General features: G+C 37.5%; 2 protein-coding genes across 6 annotated transcripts; one reads left to right on the forward strand and one right to left on the reverse strand.

Annotated features, from left to right (window-relative positions):
* Window positions 1–539: 539 nt before the first annotated feature.
* On the forward strand, window positions 540–2,882 carry LOC123518600. Of its 5 annotated transcripts, none has more exons than XR_006678831.1 (3): window positions 540–847; window positions 972–1,042; window positions 1,516–2,882. XR_006678831.1 is itself a non-coding variant. In XM_045279494.1 (3 exons), exons 1-3 carry the CDS (start codon window positions 827–829, stop codon window positions 1,843–1,845), a joined length of 417 nt encoding a protein of 138 aa, XP_045135429.1. In that variant the 5' UTR covers window positions 540–826; the 3' UTR covers window positions 1,846–2,882. The 5 variants fall into 5 exon arrangements, 2 of the variants coding, with proteins under 2 accessions (XP_045135429.1, XP_045135430.1); XR_006678833.1 differs by having other exon boundaries at window positions 1,543–2,882; XM_045279494.1 differs by having other exon boundaries at window positions 977–1,042.
* Window positions 2,883–4,483: 1,601 nt separating this feature from the next.
* LOC123518601 (succinate dehydrogenase assembly factor 2, mitochondrial-like) lies at window positions 4,484–19,610 on the reverse strand. The gene is made up of 4 exons (XM_045279497.1): window positions 19,453–19,610; window positions 8,403–8,521; window positions 7,344–7,507; window positions 4,484–4,928 (listed from the first exon to the last, which is right to left on the reverse strand). The coding sequence occupies exons 1-4, from the start codon at window positions 19,525–19,527 to the stop codon at window positions 4,819–4,821; spliced, it is 468 nt and encodes a 155-aa protein (XP_045135432.1). The 5' UTR covers window positions 19,528–19,610; the 3' UTR covers window positions 4,484–4,818.
* Window positions 19,611–19,788: the final 178 nt, after the last annotated feature.

A 19,788-nucleotide genomic window follows, 5' to 3' on the forward strand; every position in this document is an offset into this window, starting at 1 on the left:
AGCCCTCTTAATAGAGTCTGCTGACTTGAAAATAGTATAGGCAGTAGATGGAGTCAAGCCATGGTTGCGAGCAATGCTATTAGTTTTCTCTCCTCTCATGCCTGTGAATAATATCCAGCTTCACTTCGAGAGTAAGAGACTTCCTGGTGTTCTTAGCAATGCTAAGCGACATTGCAGGGCTGGTTCAGGGCGTTTTGGTGGCATGTTGAGTGAGGGAAGACGAGCTGCTGCTGGACGCTGTTATTGTTTTGAACTAAGAGCGGGGAAGGGTAGGGGAGTGAGTGGTGCGCGTTTTGTCCATGAGAGGCGCTGTTGTATTCAAAAGCCTGTCGGCTTGTTGGATATGGCTGGGCTTTCAAACTTGGAAAAAATTTCCTGGATAAAATTTTGTTAAAGCGAGTTTGGTGTTATAGGAGCAGATGATAGTAAAAGGAAACGTTCATTGTAGCGAAATTTCATTGTGTGAACGTTCGTTAATCGGGGGTTGCTTGTATATTTATCTCGTATGGGTGCATTCTGCGGGACGTTGCTCCGTTGCATCTTGGCCCTCACCCTCTCACTTGGGACTGTCAGTCAGCTAGAGTGTACACACACGGACACCCACAGGAGACTGGTTGCTCATGTATAAATAATTTAAAATAGATCCACTGTAATGGGGTTTATGACATCACTCCATGCTTTTGCCTGCTCAGCTTCAGGAGGTAGTACACCACCTCACAGGGTGGGGGGCTGTTTGTAAATACCAGCCAAGATGGCCACCCAAGCGGAGGCAATTTACTGCTCTATGAAGCTTGTAAATCGTGTTACAGCTCCACAGAAGTAGTGAATGTTCATCAGAAGCATTGTAGTAAGTAATTTCAATCCTTGTAGAACAATTTGATCAAATATTGAAGATGTAGCCTTAAATGAGGTGTATATTAAGCTTGGAATACAGACTTGTCTTGTATTTCATTCTAATCTTCCTTTCTCAGTACAGTGGGCAGTGTTAACATCTGCCCAGCAGGACCAACATCAACTTTTCCCACAGCAGAGACAGTCTGAGGTGAGTTTTTATCGTATTATTATATTAGATGTTGGTTAGATTGTAATGTTACATGTAACTGTGATCTTGGGTCATGGAGATTGATATTCTTAGAAACTTTATTCCTGAATTTCTGTGGGACATACATAGTTTTCAAACTATTTACATATGGAGACGGAGCTTTCTGGCTAGGTTAAGATTTGTTTGGTAAGTGGATAATGTGTATATTTAAGTTTAGTCTAATAATTTCAAGACTCCTGGGGATTATTCTAATGTTAATATACTGATTTTCAGACCCTGACCATATATTTCTGAGTAACGTAATATTTTTCTTTACATTTTTTTCCTTTTTTTCCACACAAGTATAATAAGTTCGAAGATAGTCACCATAAGTTAATCAAATATTGAAGTTGATTAGGTTTAATGAGATGCATAATTGGCTGAGTATACAATGATTCTTGCTTTGTGTTTTGTTCCATTTTTCCTTGATACAGTGGGCAGTGCTAATGTCTGTCCTACAGGACCAGCTACGTCAACTTTTCCCACTGCAGAGACATCTGGAAGCTTCCATGGTGTGGCCATTGTTTTTGGTGTCGCACGCAACTGGCCGCTGCTTTAAGCATGATTGCTACTCAGACTTCTGGGTAACTAAGTCCCAAGACAGCCAGGGTAATGTTATGGTTATATATTATGCTGGAAGGCAGCCTGGGTTAATTAACTCTTGCGTTAGAGAGTTGAACAGAATAGGGGTGAGAGGAAGAAGAAAGCCTTGTGCAGCAAGGCTGCAGGAGGAGGGGAAGTATGCAGTTCAGAAGAGCACTTAGCATGAACATAGTGGTAGAAGATAGCAAGTGATGCAACATTCCTGTGGTGAGAAAGAGGCTAAAGATAGTCAGAGGAGGGGAGTTGATGACACGAAAAGCTATTGATTTCACTCTATCTAATAAAACTGTGAGTGAAACCCCTTCATATATGGGAAAAGTACTCCATACATAGGTGGATGAGGCCCTTGTACAGAGGTAGCAATTAGGAGAGTGAGAAAAACTGGCAGAGATGCCTCTTCCTTCTATAAAGTTTTTTAATCTATCCTTAGTAGAAAGATTCTTCAACATCTATCATTTCACAATTTTCTATCTGATTGCCAGTATGACTGCTGTCAAGGTCATTCTACTGGGGATCTTTTGGCTTTCCTTACTGAGTTTTGGTCATCCTTTTATTAAAGATTTTGATGAAACTGTGTTGCATTAGAGATTTCAAAAGCTTTTGATAGAGTGTGGCACAAAGCTTTGATCTCTAAACTACCCTTCTATGGCTTTTATCTTTCTGCAACTTCATCTCAAGTTTCCTCTTTGACTGTTGTACTGCTGCAGTAGTAGACGGCAACCATTCTTCTAAATCTAGTAACAGTGGTGTTCTGTAGGGTTCTGTCCTGTCACCCACTCTCTTCCTATTATTCATCAATGATCTAAACCAGGTGTAGGCAAACTAAGGGCCGTGGGCTGCATGCGGCCTGCCAAAGGAAATTAACACAGCCAGACAAATGTTAATAAATTTTAAAGAGATAGTTGATAAACAATGCCAAATGATTTTGTGACCATTTCATTTTATTTCTGCAGGTGTGCATATATGTGGGAGAGTGGCTTTTTCTTTAAAAGTCTTTTATTTTGTATTTTAAATACATATATTAACTAACCATTTCAGATTATTGTAGTATATGGCTGTATAAGATTGTGATTTTTTGTTTGCCCACCCCTCTTCTAAACTAAATTTCTTTCCCTATCCACTCCCTTGCTGATACCATCCTACACTTTTCCATGTATTTTCAAAGACAACTAACCCTTTTGGAAATAACATTTTCCAAAGGGATACCATAGAATGGCTGACTTCTGATCTTTCTAAGATTTCTGATTGGGGCTGAGTAGTATTGTTCAATGCTTCAAAAAATTCAATTTATGTCTATCAACCTGACATGACCTTCATACAACTATCCCCTCTTCTTTAATAACACTCAACTGTCTGCCTCTTCCACACTGAATATCCTTGGTCTGTCCTTTACTTATAATCTAAACAAAAAACTTTACATTTTGTCTCTTGCTAAAACAGCTTCTATGAAATTTGATGTTCTGAGGTGTCTGGTAGTTTCTCACCCCATCCTTAACTGGTAACCTTGTACAATTGAGGGGGGAGGGGAGGTTCTACTCACATTTTAATTAGGTAGAGTTGAATCAATTCCGCTCCTTTAACTAACTGTCTTCAGCCTCTTTCTCAATGCCATAGTGTTGCATCTCTTGCTGTCTTCTACTGCTCTTTTCATGCTAATTGCATGCCTCCTGCAGCCTACCTGGACAAGACTTTTTTCACTCCCATTCTGTTCACCTCTCTAATGCAAGAGTTAACCAGTACTCCCAATCATTCATCCATTTCTCTGGAAAAACTGAAACTCCCTACCTGCTTCTGTATTTTTAACTTCCTATGACTTGAATTAATTTAAGGTGGTGGTTTCAAGACATTTATCCTTATCCCTTTTATTTTTTTGGGGGGCTAACTATCCAACCTGCAAGGGGATTGGCAACTATGTGGGCCCTTTTTTTTTTTTTTTTTTCTTATGTTGACCTTGGCCAGCTTTGCCCTCTCTCTCTCTCTCTCTCTCTCTCTCTCTCTCTCTCTCTCTCTCTGTGTGTGTGTATATATATATATATATATATATATATATATATATATATATATATATATATATATATATATATATATATATATATGCTATGAAGTGGAACAGATTGGTGGTGTAGGGAAACAGGAGTCGCAGGAGTACTTTATTTCTCTAACGTTTCGCCTACAAGGCTTCTTCAGAGAGAATGATTTACAGGCATATAGGTCCTCAGTCAGCCTGTAAATCATTCTCTCTGAGGAGCTGGCGAAACGTTAGAGAAGTAAAGTACTCCTGTGTTTCACCACCAATATATATATATATATATATATATATATATATATATATATATATATATATATATATATATATATAGAGGGCAAAGCTGGCCAAGGTCAACATAAAGTAAAAAAAAAAGGGCCCACATAGTTGCCAATCCCCTTGCAGGTCGGATAGTTAGCCAAAAAAAATAAATAAATAAAAAGGATAAGAATAAATGTCTTGAAACCACCTCCTTAAATGAATTCAAGTCATAGAAAGTTAGAAATACAGAAGCAGGTAGGGAGTTTGTTTTATACACACAGGTATTTCTTGATTTTTATAAATTATTTGTATTTCTATTTAGTATTTATTTATTCTAAATTTTCTTACAAATATTATTTCCATCATCCAATGCACCACTTCCATTCATGAAAGGATATTTCATATTCCAGATCGATTTTTCTGTCAAAAGAGTGAGATCACAGATAAGATTGTCCCGAGATGTACTGTAGCCTACATAGATACGAAATGGAGGGAAACTTTCAAAGCATTGGTTAGGTTTGCTTGTAATGTATTTTATTTCTTTCAGAAAAAAAGGGGGTGTCTAGAGAATGGATTAGTCAATATCAACTGTATAAGGAATATTTAGGGATTTTTTCAATAGCAATTACTTTTTTGCCAGATGATTTATGACTCAGATTCTCATTTTCAATAGCAATTAGTTGCCAATTCTTTATTGGAAGTTTAATGAACAATAGAATATGCTAAGTATTGTGAAAGATTGCTTATTGGTTAAAGGAAAATAGAAATATCTTCTATATACAAATATTTACAATCATGATCTGTAATAACTAACTCTGTACAATATCTATATAGTGTATTAATCATTCTAGTGAAGATTGGGCTGTATTGTTCTGTTTTCTCTGTCAGAGTTCTTCACAAATTCCTTGAGCATCGTCATCACCTCGTTGTCAAACTCCTGAGGGGTTGGTTGTACACCTGCAGAAGAGGAAACCAAGAGTGGTGAATCATCAGTTTTGTTTATTGTCCTTAAACAAAACAAAAAAAAAAGACTTTGTTGGTTAGCATGTGGATGGCTGTGTTCTAAAAGCACCAAATATATCCTCCCTCCCTCTTTTGCTTCCTCAGTTGCCACCACTATACCACACACCCTCCCCAAAAAAGTGCCCTTAAATACAAGTGCAAGGACTATGAAGCAGGATTGGATGGCCTAAGGGAAAAAATGAATACTAATCTGGAAGCAGGAGGAATGATAAATGAAACTCAGCTGGAAGAGTGGAAGGTGGCAGCATGGAAATAAGAACAAGGGGATGAAAAAGTAAATTTTGCTTTTGGATGTATGGCACATGTTGATTAGTTTTCAAGAGACTAGACAGATTTGCACAAGCACATGTAACAACACTGCCTGTGAGAGGGACACATAGCCATGTAGGACACTGTTGTCTTTTTGTTGTCAGTTGTCTTTCGTGAGTGCTCTCGTGCACAATTACGAATATGCCTCTTCCAGACAATGAACTATTTAACAAAATACCAGATACCAAAAAATTCTTTACACATTCGGTACAAAATCTGGAACTTCTCTTCATCAAGCTCTAGTTGCTTTGAGCTTCTACATTATCTTTTAAGATATGGATGTATCCAGACTTTCTTCCTTTTTCTTCTTCTGCAGGCAACTATAGTACCAATCAAAGTAACAATAACCTCCTCATCCGAGTTACATGCCATCTTGCTACCACCCTGAGAAGCGTGGCGACGTGCTACCTTGGTCTGAAATCACTGTGCCACTCGTCATTTGCCACCTGCCACGTGCAACATGCCACCTTGATGTGAAAATGGCCTTAGGTTTAGTTAATCAGGGAAACAAAAATTGATAAAGTTTCACAGCTCCTCAAAAAGTCTAGATAGAGACAAAGAACCATATTTGGCAAACAAAGAACCCATTTGTGGTATCTGGACTTTCATTATCCAGACCAGTGCCTGCACCATTTAGTCCAGAAAAATGAGTCAGTTGATTATTATTATGGCATGGCTGGGTGTGCCTTTATCTGTAAATGTGACACCCATCACTCATCAGTGAACATTTAACATCCATCGAGAGAGGAGCATATCAGTGAATATTTAACATCCATCGAGAGAGGAGCATATCAGTGAATATTTAACATCCATCAAGAGAGGAGCATATCAATGAATATTTAACATCCATCAAGAGAGGAGCATATCAATGAATATTTAACATCCATCAAGAGAGGAGCATATCAATGAATATTTAACATCCATCGAGAGGAGCATATCAATGAATATTTAACATCCATCAAGAGAGGAGCATATCAATGAATATTTAACATCCATCAAGAGAGGATATATATATATATATATATATATATATATATATATATATATATATATATATATATATATATATATATATATTATATTCTTAATACCTGGTTAAAAGACACTTGTAATGAAACTTACTACCATATTGATTTTACATAGTTCAATTCTTATGTAGTTGGGTAAAAACTTTGGGCCTTGGAATGAATTAAAACTATTTACATTGTTTCCTATGGAGAAAATGGTTTCAAACTTGGAACAATTCAGACATGGAACAGCCTTCTGGGATGAATTATGTTCAAAGTCTAGGGACCCAGTGTACACCAATTTGTATAGAAACAGGGAGGAAAACAAATAAAGAGACAGATGGTAAACAAGGATGTGAAGCATGCTTGGATAATGAAGGCAAGCCTGTGATATATAGAGAAGTGGCAATAGTGGGAGAATCTGGTGAAGCCCACACACCACACCTAGAATGGCCACACAAGCCTATCATGTTATAGCTCCCCAGGGCCCAGTGAGGTGCCAGCAATAAACTTGTGGTGATTAGTAGTCATCGAGAAAAGAAAGTAATGCATGTTCCTGCCATTTCAGAACTCAGAAACACCTGAAACTGTGAACAACAGGGATGGTGAATTTTGCTATAATACTAATGTACTGAAGTGAGAGAACCGATCACCACAAGAGCCCTTCATATTGCAGGTCGTCAGTGATGCACTCCCTTACCCTTCAGCCAAACATGTGAGCAGTGGCTCCCTCCACCATTAAGGGGGTTATCTTTTACAGTGGTAATAGCTCAAAACCTAAACTTTCCCCTTAAAAAACTTGGGTTGTCTTATATATCCAGTTCCCTTATAGTCCAGGATATAAGGTAGTATAAACTGTCCTCTTGAATAGTGTTATAAAGACTTAAAGCATCTGATTATTCTGGCTTGGACTGTTACTCACAAGTGACATGCTCTATCTTCAAAATGGACATGTGAAATGTGTAATTTGAAGTAGACCTTACTATTTATTTATTGTGTGGGGAGCAGCACACACACATGGTGAGATACCAACCTGTGGCCCAGTAGTATATCTCCCAGTCATTGGATGGCAGATTAATAAGGCGATCATAGAGAGCAAGCTGATTCTCTGTCATGGAGGGAAGAAAGCGATGTGCAAAGCTGCTGAGGATCAACCCATTCTCCAGCATTCCACGTTTTCTGGACTGGTACTGCAGCCTGCAGACAGTAATGTTTCATCAACTTTGCTGGACACATGATTGGAGTAGTGGAGATGCAGCAAGGTAAATATGGTGTGTTCAATAAAATTCTGAGAGCTTACCTAACTTCTTAAACCCAAACACTGATTAGCTACTGCCACATATTTAAGACTTAAATCTTTATTTTTTTGTGAAAATATTTGTTAATTACATTAATTTGTAAATACTAAAAGTAATTCCAAATATCAAATGTACCTGATTAACTGGTGTTCTGTAGCAGCACTACCACCTAAAATTTATTCATTATGACCCTATAGTGTTAAGTGCTTTCACAGTAATTAAGAAAAATTGAAATCACAAAAAGTGCATGAAGTACATTACAGAATAATACCAGTAAATAAATAAATATTAATAATAAAAAAATTTATCCACTGAAGTTAAATGACTTATGAGTTAATATATGTGTCAAAAGAAACAATAAAAGCTAGTTGAAGTGGATGACATTAAATTGTTAGTTGAATGCTGTATTGGTTATGACTAGCTACTTTTTTTTATATAAGAGGGAAAATTTACCAAGGGCAACAAAAAAAAAAAAAAATAAATAAATAAAAATAAATAAAATAAACAAATAAAAAGGCCCATTTTTTTTGCCAGTTCCCTTGTAGGTTAAAGAGTCAGCCAAAATAAAGAGCCAAATGTCTTCTTCAAACCTCTTTGACTACTCAAGTCATAGGAAGATGGAAATACAGAAGCAAGTAGGGAGTTCCAGAGTTTATCAGAATTTACCAGCTATGTGATTTGATTACATAACGTGATGACCTATCATCTCCTGCCACGAGGAGCTGCGGTAGATGGTCTTATGCAATATATAAATTCAAGACCATATTTCTTAAGTCACAGGCTCATTACTTTACCTGGCACGCTTGAGATGCACTGGCTCCCCAACCTTCTCTTCATAGGGAGGGATTGTGGGTTCCTGGATTTCAGGAGGGGCAGGGTGCATGTCTCCTTTGTCACTGTACCATGCCCGTGTCTGAAAGATAAGCTCATGTGAACACCACAATACCTATGAGTGTTACTATGTATATGGCGCATGCACACACACACACCAGACGCGGTCGAGGAAGGACGCAATACCGTCGCTCCTGAGAATCAGCTGATCTTCACTACCTTTGTTTGGGTTTGTAGTGGCCTGGGCGATTAGTGTGGACTCGTTTTTTTCATGAATACAGTGTTACAAAATCATGAGTGAGAAAGATTCCATCTAAATGCAGGTATGAGACACGGGAAAGAATGAAAGCTGATGATGACTATGTTGGTGAGGGAGAAAGAGCATTCGAAGGCTTTGATACGGCGCAAACTTCACTCTTTGATAGTGTTGACTATCGAACATAAATTAGATAAATTGATAAAGGAGAGTATGGGAATGAAAGAGAATGAAGAACAGGATAAAGAGCTCCAGAAATTGAAAGAAAGGATAAAAAGTGGAAGAAAGCGAAACTAGGCTAAGAATCGAAAATGAAGAATTAAAAGTCCAAATAGCTAACTACAAGAAATTGATGGAAGGAGGACTCGGTAAAGCCAAGAAAGAAAAAGATAAGCTGAAAGATCTAGTTAACAAAGAAGAAGAAAGAGCACAAGACGTGATTAAAAAATAAGTACAGGCATGGAGAATCCAAGATAAGAAAGACAAGGAATCATTTCAGGAAGTATTTCAAGAACAGTTAAAAGAAAGAGATGAAAATATGACAAGCAAAATAATAGGAGTCCTAAAAAAAAAAAAAAAAAAAAAAAAAAAATTATTTTTGGACTGAAAGAAGAAGAAATGTTAAATATAGACCAAGAAGGGAAAAGGACGAAATGAAATCAGTAAAAGACCTACTAAAACATCTAAATGATGAGGATAGACAGAACTTAGAAGAGGAAGTAGAAGAAATCCATAGAATGGGACCATATCAAGAAGGAACAGTGAGACCAATTAAGATAATACTAAAATCACAAGCAGCAGCAGAAGTACTATATAGAAAAACAAAACTCAGAGAAACAGAAGGTTGCAAAATATATATATATATATATATATATATATATATATATATATATATATATATATATATATATATATATATAGAATAGAGGAGGAAAGGAAGAGACACAATGAACTGGTGGCAGAAGCAAGAGAAAAAATAATGAAAGATCAGAGGAGGAGAAGAAGGCAATTTTTTAGAGAATTATAGGAGACAGGATAAGGAAATGGTATATAAAAGAGAAGAAAAAGAAAAAAATGGAACAAGTTTAACTAAAAATTATAAGAACAAGAGATTAAAAATTATGTATACAAACATAGATGGGATTTTATCTGGTAAATTAGAATCAAGAGATTACATAAAGAAAGAAGAACCAGATATTGTATGCCTGGTGGAAACAAAGTTAAAAGAGGCAATAAAATAGACATACATAAAAAGTTTAATATATGGAGGAGAGACAGAGTGGGTAAAGGAGGAGGAGGAGTCATGATGATGTTAAGGAAGGAGATAGTGGTAAATCAAGTGGAGTTTGGGAAGGAAAATCAGAAATACTGTATGTTAAGATGCATATTAATAAAAAGGAGTTAACAATCATTGGAACATATGTGCCACCAAAAACAAACTCATGGACTAACCAAGAATATAGAGACATGATAGATGACACAATAAGGAGTCTTACAAGAATCATTAAGGAAAGGAGAAAAGTGATATTGGTAGGAGATTTCAACTGTAAGGAGGTAGACTGGGAAAATTATGAAAGTGGTATGGGGAAGATGCCTGGGAGATAGATTCCTGAACCTAATGATAGATAATTTGATGGTCCAAAGAGTAAAGGAAAACACAAGATTCAGAGGAAAGCGATGAGCCGGCAAGATTAGACCTAGTTTTTACAAGGGATATACCAATTAACGATGATATAAGATACAAGTGCCCATTGGGAAAGAGTGACCATGTAATATTAGAAATGGATATAGAAGAAGGAAAGGAAGATAGAGATGAATCATACAAAGGAGACCGATTAAATTACAGAAAGGCTGATATTGAGAATCTCAAGAACTATTTTAAAACGTAAACTGGGAGGAGATGGAAAACTCACAAAGAAATATAACTTATTTTTGGAAATATACAAAACTGGGGTCAGGAATATGTTCCCAAAATATAGACCTAAAGAAGAAGGAAAGAAAGATTGGTTTAATGCAAGATGTGCTAGGGCAAAGGAGAAACGAGATGGAGCATGGAAAAGGTGGAGAAGAAACAGAAATCCAGAAAATAAGGAAAACTTCAAAACAGCAAGAAATGAATATGCTAAGGTGAGAAAGGAAGAAGAAAGAACTATGAAAAGGACATTGTCGAAAAATGTAAGGAACAACCAAAATTGTTCTACAGATTCATAAATGGAAAAATAAGACAAAAAGAAACAATAGAAAGGTTAAAAGGAGAAACGGAATGGTGGAAGACCCAAAAAGTATGGCAGAACTGTTAAATAGTAAATTTCATGAGGTCTTTACTAAGGAATCCAAATTTGAAAGACCACAGGGTAATAGAGACTGTCTATATGAAAGAGATTAAAGTAACCAAGCTTGAAATAAAAAAGTTGATGATGGAATTGGATGAGGAAAAGGCAATGGGACCGGATGAAGTCTCAGGCAGAATACTGAAAGAATGTAGGGAAGAACTAGCAAGTCCAATATACAACATCATAAAATGCTCAATAGAAAATGGAACAGTGCCAGTGGAGTGGAAAAGAGCTGAGGTGGTTCCCATATATAAGAGCGGAAGGAAGGAAGAACCTTTAAATTACAGACCGGTATCACTAACTAGTGTAATATGCAAGATGTGTGAAAAAGTAATAAAGAAGCAATGGATCGAGTTTCTTGAAGACAACAAAATATTATCAAATAGCCAATTTGGTTTTAGAAAAGGTCGGTCATGTGTAACAAATTTATTGAGTTTCTACTCTAGAATAGTTGATAAAGTACAAGAGAGAGGGATGGGTTGACTGTATTTATTTAGATCTAAAAAAGGCTTTTGATAAAGTGCCACATGAAAGATTACTATGGAAGTTAGAGGAGAAGGGTGGCTTAAAAGGAAGCACATTGAGATGGATGAAGAATTACTTAAGGGGGAGAGAAATAAGGACGATAGTTAAAGATATGAAGTCCAAGTGGAGAACAGTAGACAGCGGAGTGCCACAGGGGTCAGTATTGGCACCAATACTTTTCTCGTATATATAAATGACATGCCAGAGGAGTGAACAGCTACATAAATCTGTTTGTGGACGATGCGAAACTGTGCAGAGTCATTAAACAAAAGAGGATTGTGAAATACTACAGGAAGACTTAAACAAGATCTGGAAATGGAGCAAAAATGGGAGATGGAATTCAATGTGGACAAAAGCCATGTCATGGAAATGGGAAAAAGTGAAAACGACCAGTGGGAATCTATAAGATGGGAGATGGAGAGAACTAGAAAAGTAAAAAAAAAGGACTTGGGAGTGACAATGGAAGAAAAAGCCAATGGAAAAAAGTGGTAGATGACCAGTGGGAATCTATAAGATGGGAGATATTGATAGAATTTGACATGGAAGAAAATAATCAAGAATATTGATAGAATTTTATATAATTTGCTAAGGAATATTGGATTAGCATTTCACTATATGGACAAAGAAATGATGAAGAAATTGATAAGTACTAAAATAAGACCTAGATTGGAATATGCAGGAGTTGTGTGGACCCCATAAAAGAAACACATAAGAAAATTAGAGACTACAAAAATGGCTACAAGAATGGTTCCAGAATTTAAAGGGATGACATATGAGGAGAGACTAAAGGCAATGGATCTACCAACCTTGGAACAGAGAAGAGAGAGGGATCTGATACAAGTTTATAAATTGATTAACGGAATGGATGAAGTGGATAATGAGAAACTGATCCTGAGAGAAGAATATGACACTAGAAGCACAAGATCGCATAGTAAGAAACTGAGGAAGGGAAGATGTCTGAGAGATGTTAAAAAATTTAGTTTCCCGCAAAGATGTGTTCAGACTTGGAACAGTTTGAGTGAGAAATTGGTGTCAGCAAAGAGTGTACATAGTTTTAAAGAAAAATTAGATAAGTGTAGATATGGAGATGGGACCACACGAGCATAAAGCCCAGGCCCTGCAAAACTACAACTAGGTAAATATGCACGCGCGCGCGCACACACACACACACACACACACACACACACACATGGAAGTTAGAGGAGAAGGGTGGCTTAAAAGGAAGCACATTGAGATGGATAGAAAATTATTTCAGGGGGAGAGAAATAAGGACGGTAGTTAAAGATAAGAAGTCCAAGTGGAGAGCAGTAGAAAGCGGAGTGCCGCAGGGATCAGTATTGGCACCAATACTTTTCCTCATTTATATCAATGACATGCCAGAAGGAGTGAACAGCTACATAAATTTGTTTGCAGATGATACAAAACTGTGCAGAGTTATAAAGCAAAAAGAGGATTGTGAAATACTGCAAGAAGACCTAAATAAGATCTGGGAATGGAGTAAAAGTGGGAAATGGAATTCAATGTGGACAAAAGCCATGTCATGGAAATGGGAAAGAGTGAAAGACGATCCGTGGGAATCTATAAGATGGAAGATGGAGTAGAACTGGAGAAAGTAAAAAAGGAAAAGGACTTAGGAGTGACGATGGAAGAAAACAATCAACCGATAAGCCATATTGATAGAATTTTTAGAGAGACATAATTTGCTAAGGAATATTGGAGTAGCATTTCACTACATGGACAAAGAAATGATGAACAAATTGATAAATACTATAATAAGACCCAGATTGGAATATGCAAGAGTAGTATGGACCCCTCATAAAAAGAAACACATAAGGAAGTTGGAAAGACTACAAAAAATGGCTACAAGAATGATTCCAGAATCTGAAGGGATGACATATGAGGAGAGACTAAAGACTATGGATCTACCAACCCTGGAACAAAGAAGGGAAAGAGGAGACCTGATACAAGTTTACAAATTGATCAACAGAATGGACCAAATGGATAATAAGAAACTGATCCTGACCGAAGCACAAGATCGCATAGTAAAAAGCTGAGAAAGGGAAGATGCCTGAGAGATGCAAAAAAATATAGTTTCCCGCAAAAATATATTGAGACGTGGAACAGTTTGAATGAAGAAGTAGTGTCTGCAACGAGTGTGCATACTTTTAAAGTAAGATTGGATAAGTGTAGATATGGAGACGGGTCACATGAGCTTAAAGCCCAGGCCCTGTAAAACTACAACTAAGTAAACACACACACACACACACACCACATAGTGTAGTGGTTAGAACACTTGTCTCACAACCGAGAAGTCTCAGATGCGGCGAGGCAAATGGGCAAGCCTCTTAATGTGTAGCCCCTGTTCACCTAGCAGCAAATAGGTACAGGATGTAACTCGAGGGATTGTGGCCTCACTTTCCCAGTGTGTGGAGTGGTCTCAGTCCTACCTGAAGATCAGTCTATAAGCTCTCAGCTCACTCCGTAATGGGGAAGGCTGGCTGGGTGACCAGTGGGCAACCGTGGTGAATTACACACACACACACACACACACACACCTTCATCCCTCCCAGACTCATGTATGCCTCCCCTGCATGGTCCTCCTCTCTCAGCTCCACTCAACATCAGCAGCTGGAGAATGTGCAAAAGAGGGCATGCAGAGCCATCTTTGGCCCTACCTACACCAACTACAACAATGCCCTGACCACCCTGAGTCTGCCCAGCTGTCTGCCAGACACCAAGAGGCCTTGGTAAAGTGTCACCCATGCCTACATCACCTGCTCCCCCTTAATACACCTCGCCTACCACAACAAGATCATGCCCCTACGGGCATCATGCACAAACTGATACCACCACACTGTGATCCCCAACTTAGTGTAAGAGATAAACTGTTAGGGAAGTGAACTAATCTTAAGCCCCTCCGCCAACCCCCGATGTATATTTTCAGCATGTATGCGCGCACACACACACACAGTGATGATCATTTGAGGCGGACGCAAAACAAGATCTCTGGCATGGGTCATACTGCCAAGTGCTGACTACGAAGTCCAGCAGACCTGGTGATGTATTACAGGGGGAGAAGGGATTAGGCTAGTGATCCTGTCTCCAAAGTTATATTGAATTTGCTTGTCTTGAGGCCGAGAAGCGTGGGAGGAATTGAGAATATGGACAGAACAGTTGATGCTGTTGTCAATGTAAACAAGGGAGCCAAACCAAGAGGACTCAGGAAAAGGATTATTGAAACACCTCTGGGAAAATGATGGTTGGGAGATTGGAGTAAGAAAAGGGAATTTTTCAGATTTAAGAAAGAAAAAAAAGCCAACATGAGAAGGATGATCACAATGGATAGAGAAATTAGAGTTTTGAGGGAGATGGTTGTCGGGATTTTTGAAAAACAAGATCAACTGATTGAGGAAAACCTGGAGCTGAGAGAGATGTGAGAAGTTAGAATGAACAATGACATAAAGAAAACTCCAGATGAAATAAAAAGGGAAAACAGTACCCTTAAGGGCAAATGTGGACTCTATGAAGTAGAACAATAAGGACTTGAGGAAAGGCTAGACACTAATGTGGGAACAGGAAAGGGGATAAGCAAAACAAAACTAAAGGAATTGAAGAACGTCTGGAAAAAGAAAAGTGAATTTTGCAGAAATAGCGAAACTAGCTACTAATAAGGGAGAAAATAAAGGACAGTCATACAAGGGATCAAAGAAAAGGAAGAATTAGTGTGAGATACAATGGACAAAAAGAAGGGTATGATTGTATATGGACTAAAAGAAAAAAAAATATCCAGTGAAATTTGTGAGGGAGGAGGAGAAAGAGGTAGTTAAGGAAATTATCTCAGTGGTCCAAGATGAAGAACAGTCTTGAGAAAGAAATAGAAGAAATATACAGACTTGGTAAATATAGTGAGAGAACCAAAAGACCACTAAAAGTTAAAATAAGATCGCAAGTATGGGGTAGAAGAAATATTAGTGAGGACTGGAAAGCTGGTTGGTAAGACAGAATATAATAATATTTGGATAAAGATAGGGAGATGAATCAGGTAGAAAGGGAAAAAGAGAGAGAACTAAGAAGTGAAGCTAAAGGGAAAAACGAGAGGACAAAATGAGAAGAAATTCTACTACACATGAGGCTGAGGAAATGGCATATTCGGGAAGGGGAGGGAAAGTACTAAGAGTTATGTATACAAACATAGATGGATTTATATCAGGAAGCTTGGAAGTGAGAGATTATATATTGGAAAAAGAACTGGATGTGGTATGTATAACAGAAAAAGTTAAGTGAAGATGTCCCAAGTGAACAGAAGGGAAAAAGCAGGAGGAGTATTGATAATGACTTGAGAGGATTATACTGTACTCTGTACAGTACAGAGATGGACTGGCAGAGGCTTTTAAGCATAACAATTAGGACCAGTGGGAGGTAAAGGAGGAGTATCATAGTAACATATTTGCCACTAAATACTAATACATGGAGGCTTGAGGAGGAGGGAGTGGAAGATTTCTATGCTACATTTGCTGTGAATGAAGAAAAATAGGATACAAAGAACAATAAACAAAACAAAAGATAGGAACACATATACCCACACACATGAAGATGGCAGAGAGGGAGATGAAGTGATGAAGCTCTGATGGCAAAGTGAAGGACAGGGCATGGATGAGATGGGGAAGGTCAAGTGTGGTTGAACCTAAAGGCTTAGTTTTTGAGGGGATTTAACCAATCAGAGGAAACCTAAAGCCTTCACCTGGTATGGGTCTGCCAGGTATTACTACTGAGAAATCATAAAGCCAAGATTGGCAATAAGTCAAGTGCTGGCATCTGTACATATTTACATCTCATAAGTCACAACAGGATTGGTGCGTAGACTACTAGCAAAGATGGATTGGTGCGTAGACTACTAGCAAAGATCAAAGTTTTTAAATGCAAAATGTTGAGTTCTACTAATAATCTAAATGCATGTGAGTGTCTTCAAATGTCAGGTGAAATCCTTCACTTCACATTCAGAGCTTAATTTTTTATTTATTTATTTTTTTATTTTTTATATTTCAATGTCTGCCAAAACTGAATGCATCTTATGAGTTCATGCAGCTTATGAGCCATCAAATATGGTACATATATTTCCTATTTTTTTTTTTCTTTGCATATTAAAGGGAGGCACATGGATTTCAGTTAGGAGAACAGAGCTACAGTTGAGACTCCAATGGTTTGGTCATGTACAAAGGAGATATAAGTATGTGGGTAGGAAGATCCTGGAGATTGGCTAACATAGCATGAAAAAGGATAATAAAAGAAAAGGTTTATGGATGCACTAAAGACACATATGAAGGGTGTAGCTAATGGAAGATAGAGAAGACAAAGATCAGTGAGATGAGTGATCTGCTGTTGTGGCCCTTAAAGCAGGACCAGTACAAGAAAGACAAAAGTAATGTTCATAAACTAAACAACTCATCTGTTGTATTGCAAGAAACATGAATAAAATAACAGAGTATATCACTCATAGAACCTCGAACCTACTCACTTTAAACATCAAACTAAGACAGCACTCCCGTAATAATTACTAATCAAGTAACCTGCAATTATGATAACCTCATAACTGTAGGCTATGCCTTCCTGGTACCTGGACTATATTGTCAACATCAACCAATAATTTTCTCTTACAATAAAACCCAACAAGGTCTCTAAAGGATTTAACTGTGGAAATAATTACATAGAATAAATTTCATAGATTAGTCGATTTTGATGAAAAGCATATTTTTCAATGGTGCTACCACAAAGAAACCATTGTAAACAATATAACAGTTACCTGCTAACTATAGGTAGGTTTGATAAGACTATAGAGCTAAGAAGTTTTGATTTTGGCAATACTACAGTGTCAAGATGTACCAATACTACAATTTTGACCGATACTGATACTACAATTGATACTGATAACAGTGCACTAGAAACCAGTCTTTAAGATTGTTGTCCACAGTCATGTTTGTTTTTATTTATTTAATCTTTTTTTTTGAAGTTTGAAATGATCAAACTTCTACATTTTGACACCTGACTAAAATAACAATATTGGTTCTATTAAGTTTAGGTTCGGCAAGGTTAGCTTTGATTAGGCAAGAATAGATTAATCAGGTATGTTAGGTAATTTACATATAACAGAGGGAGCTGGATGATACACTACCTCCAAGTTAATACAGTCAATTATCGATAAATGTGAGTGTTATGTTCCTGGAGACCACGTTATTCAAAATTGTGCTACTGAAACATAATTTTATCATAGAAAACAATGTTAACAGGGTGGGTTACATTCCTGGCCAATGGGAAAGTCTGCCTATTTTTGGGATTTTGTTCCTCAAGCCTTAAAAAATACTAATAATACATCACTAGGTCAAAGTTTGCATAGAACACCAAAACAACGCAGGTGAGGTGAAAAAATGGAAATGATTCCTTTGAGCACCACAACAGCTTAGGTCATACGGCACCGCTAGGGTTAAGATGAGGAGGAGGCATTTGTCTGCCAGCGCCATCGACTGGTATGAAACACTTCTTGTTATCCATTACGCTTATGTGTTGCTTTCACCACAATACTTATGTTTCCACTCCTCTATTGCCCGCTATAATGGATATCATATTTTTGTATTCATATATGATAACGCCATGAGGATCACCTTGACTCTGTGGCACTGAGTGATACTGAATTACTATTGAAATACCGCTTCCCTTGGTATGAACTTTAATTTTTCTAACCTCATTCTAACCCACCCTAACCTAACCTCATCATTTCTCAGCAATGTAAAGTAAAGATATAAAAGCTCCTCCACAAGTTAGGTCAAGAAATACAATAATACCCATGCAAAATGTACATGTAAGTAACTAATGTCCCAAAAAATGAACAGAAAGATGATAAGGTGGTTTAGAATTTGTTGGTGTTGAAAATCCATCTAGTTATGTAACAATAGTTTGCTCTGGTGTATGGTCAGTAAGTGAAGCAAAATCTGGGTATGAGTGATAATTACATGCCCCACAAGTGCTCCTCTGCAAGATGAAGTTACAAAGAGAAAATTTCATGCCGAGGGAACCAGATTTTCCAATAGTAGTTCACTATCACATGACAGGTTTGGTTAGGTAGGTAAGTATGTTAGGTTAGGTTAAATTAAATGTTTGATTAGATTTGCCTGGTAAGTGGTGCACAACTAGTGGCAGCAAATACTCTCCACAGCCATATGTCCAAATTTGGACTGTTATTTAAGTGGTACTTTGTGACAATGAAATAGTTCTTTATGACATATTTCCTTTATTTTCTTTTCCACAGCAATTTTTTTTTTTTTTTAGGGAAGAGGGAATTGGCATGCACGGGGTGGTAAAAATGAAAAAGTAATGATATGCATCATAAACATATTCCTTCAAAACACATCTAAACTTTAAAAAAAAAAAGTTTTGTCCGGAACATACAGATTTGAGTAAAAATGTACTAAATATCTCTCACACCAAACTAACATAGGACTGCATTAACCCTGCTGATAGACCAACTATGTACCTGTAGCAACATGATTACGCAAGATCTTTAGACCTGCAAAATTGCATGGATAGTACACCACATGCAATCTTTAAACACCATTAGGTAACAACAATAATGGTTATCCTCCATCAAACTAGCAAGACACCAGACCTTATATAACAGATCCTTATATGGCACTAATGATTCCCTCTCAACAACCCACTATACTCAACACAATGAAGAAGAAAAAGGAAAATAACTGGAGAAATGCCATGTGCGGTGGGCTGAGATGGGTTAGGTAACAAGCTAACAATGATCTGGTGGAGCTCCGGGCAAAGAAATGTGAAGATCAATTCACAAATCAGTCAAGCTATGCTCTCACACATTAGCTAAGAACAATAGGCTTCACTTACTAAGGCTGGTAGACAGGAGGTTCTCGTAACAAAACGTTGAACGTGCCGGAGAGAGAAGGACCAAGACAACGCCATCCTCGCGACCTTACGTGTCTCAGCCTTACCAGTTTACCTCACAAGCGTCAGGCGCACCAACGGTGTCCAACCAATGAGAACTCTCGCCACACCGCGCGCTGTCTCAAACTCTCCCTGTTACGTCAGGCTTACCAGTCCTTTGTAAATACTAAATCAAAATCATTAATCACTTGATGTCAATATAAAAATTGTTGACTGATCTTCTATTGCTATATGTTCATTGATGATATTACCACCGTACCTCTGAGTATGAGAGCTGCC

The sequence above is a fragment of the Portunus trituberculatus genome, chromosome 44 (genome assembly GCF_017591435.1).
Source record: "Portunus trituberculatus isolate SZX2019 chromosome 44, ASM1759143v1, whole genome shotgun sequence".
Classification (NCBI taxonomy): domain Eukaryota; kingdom Metazoa; phylum Arthropoda; class Malacostraca; order Decapoda; family Portunidae; genus Portunus; species Portunus trituberculatus.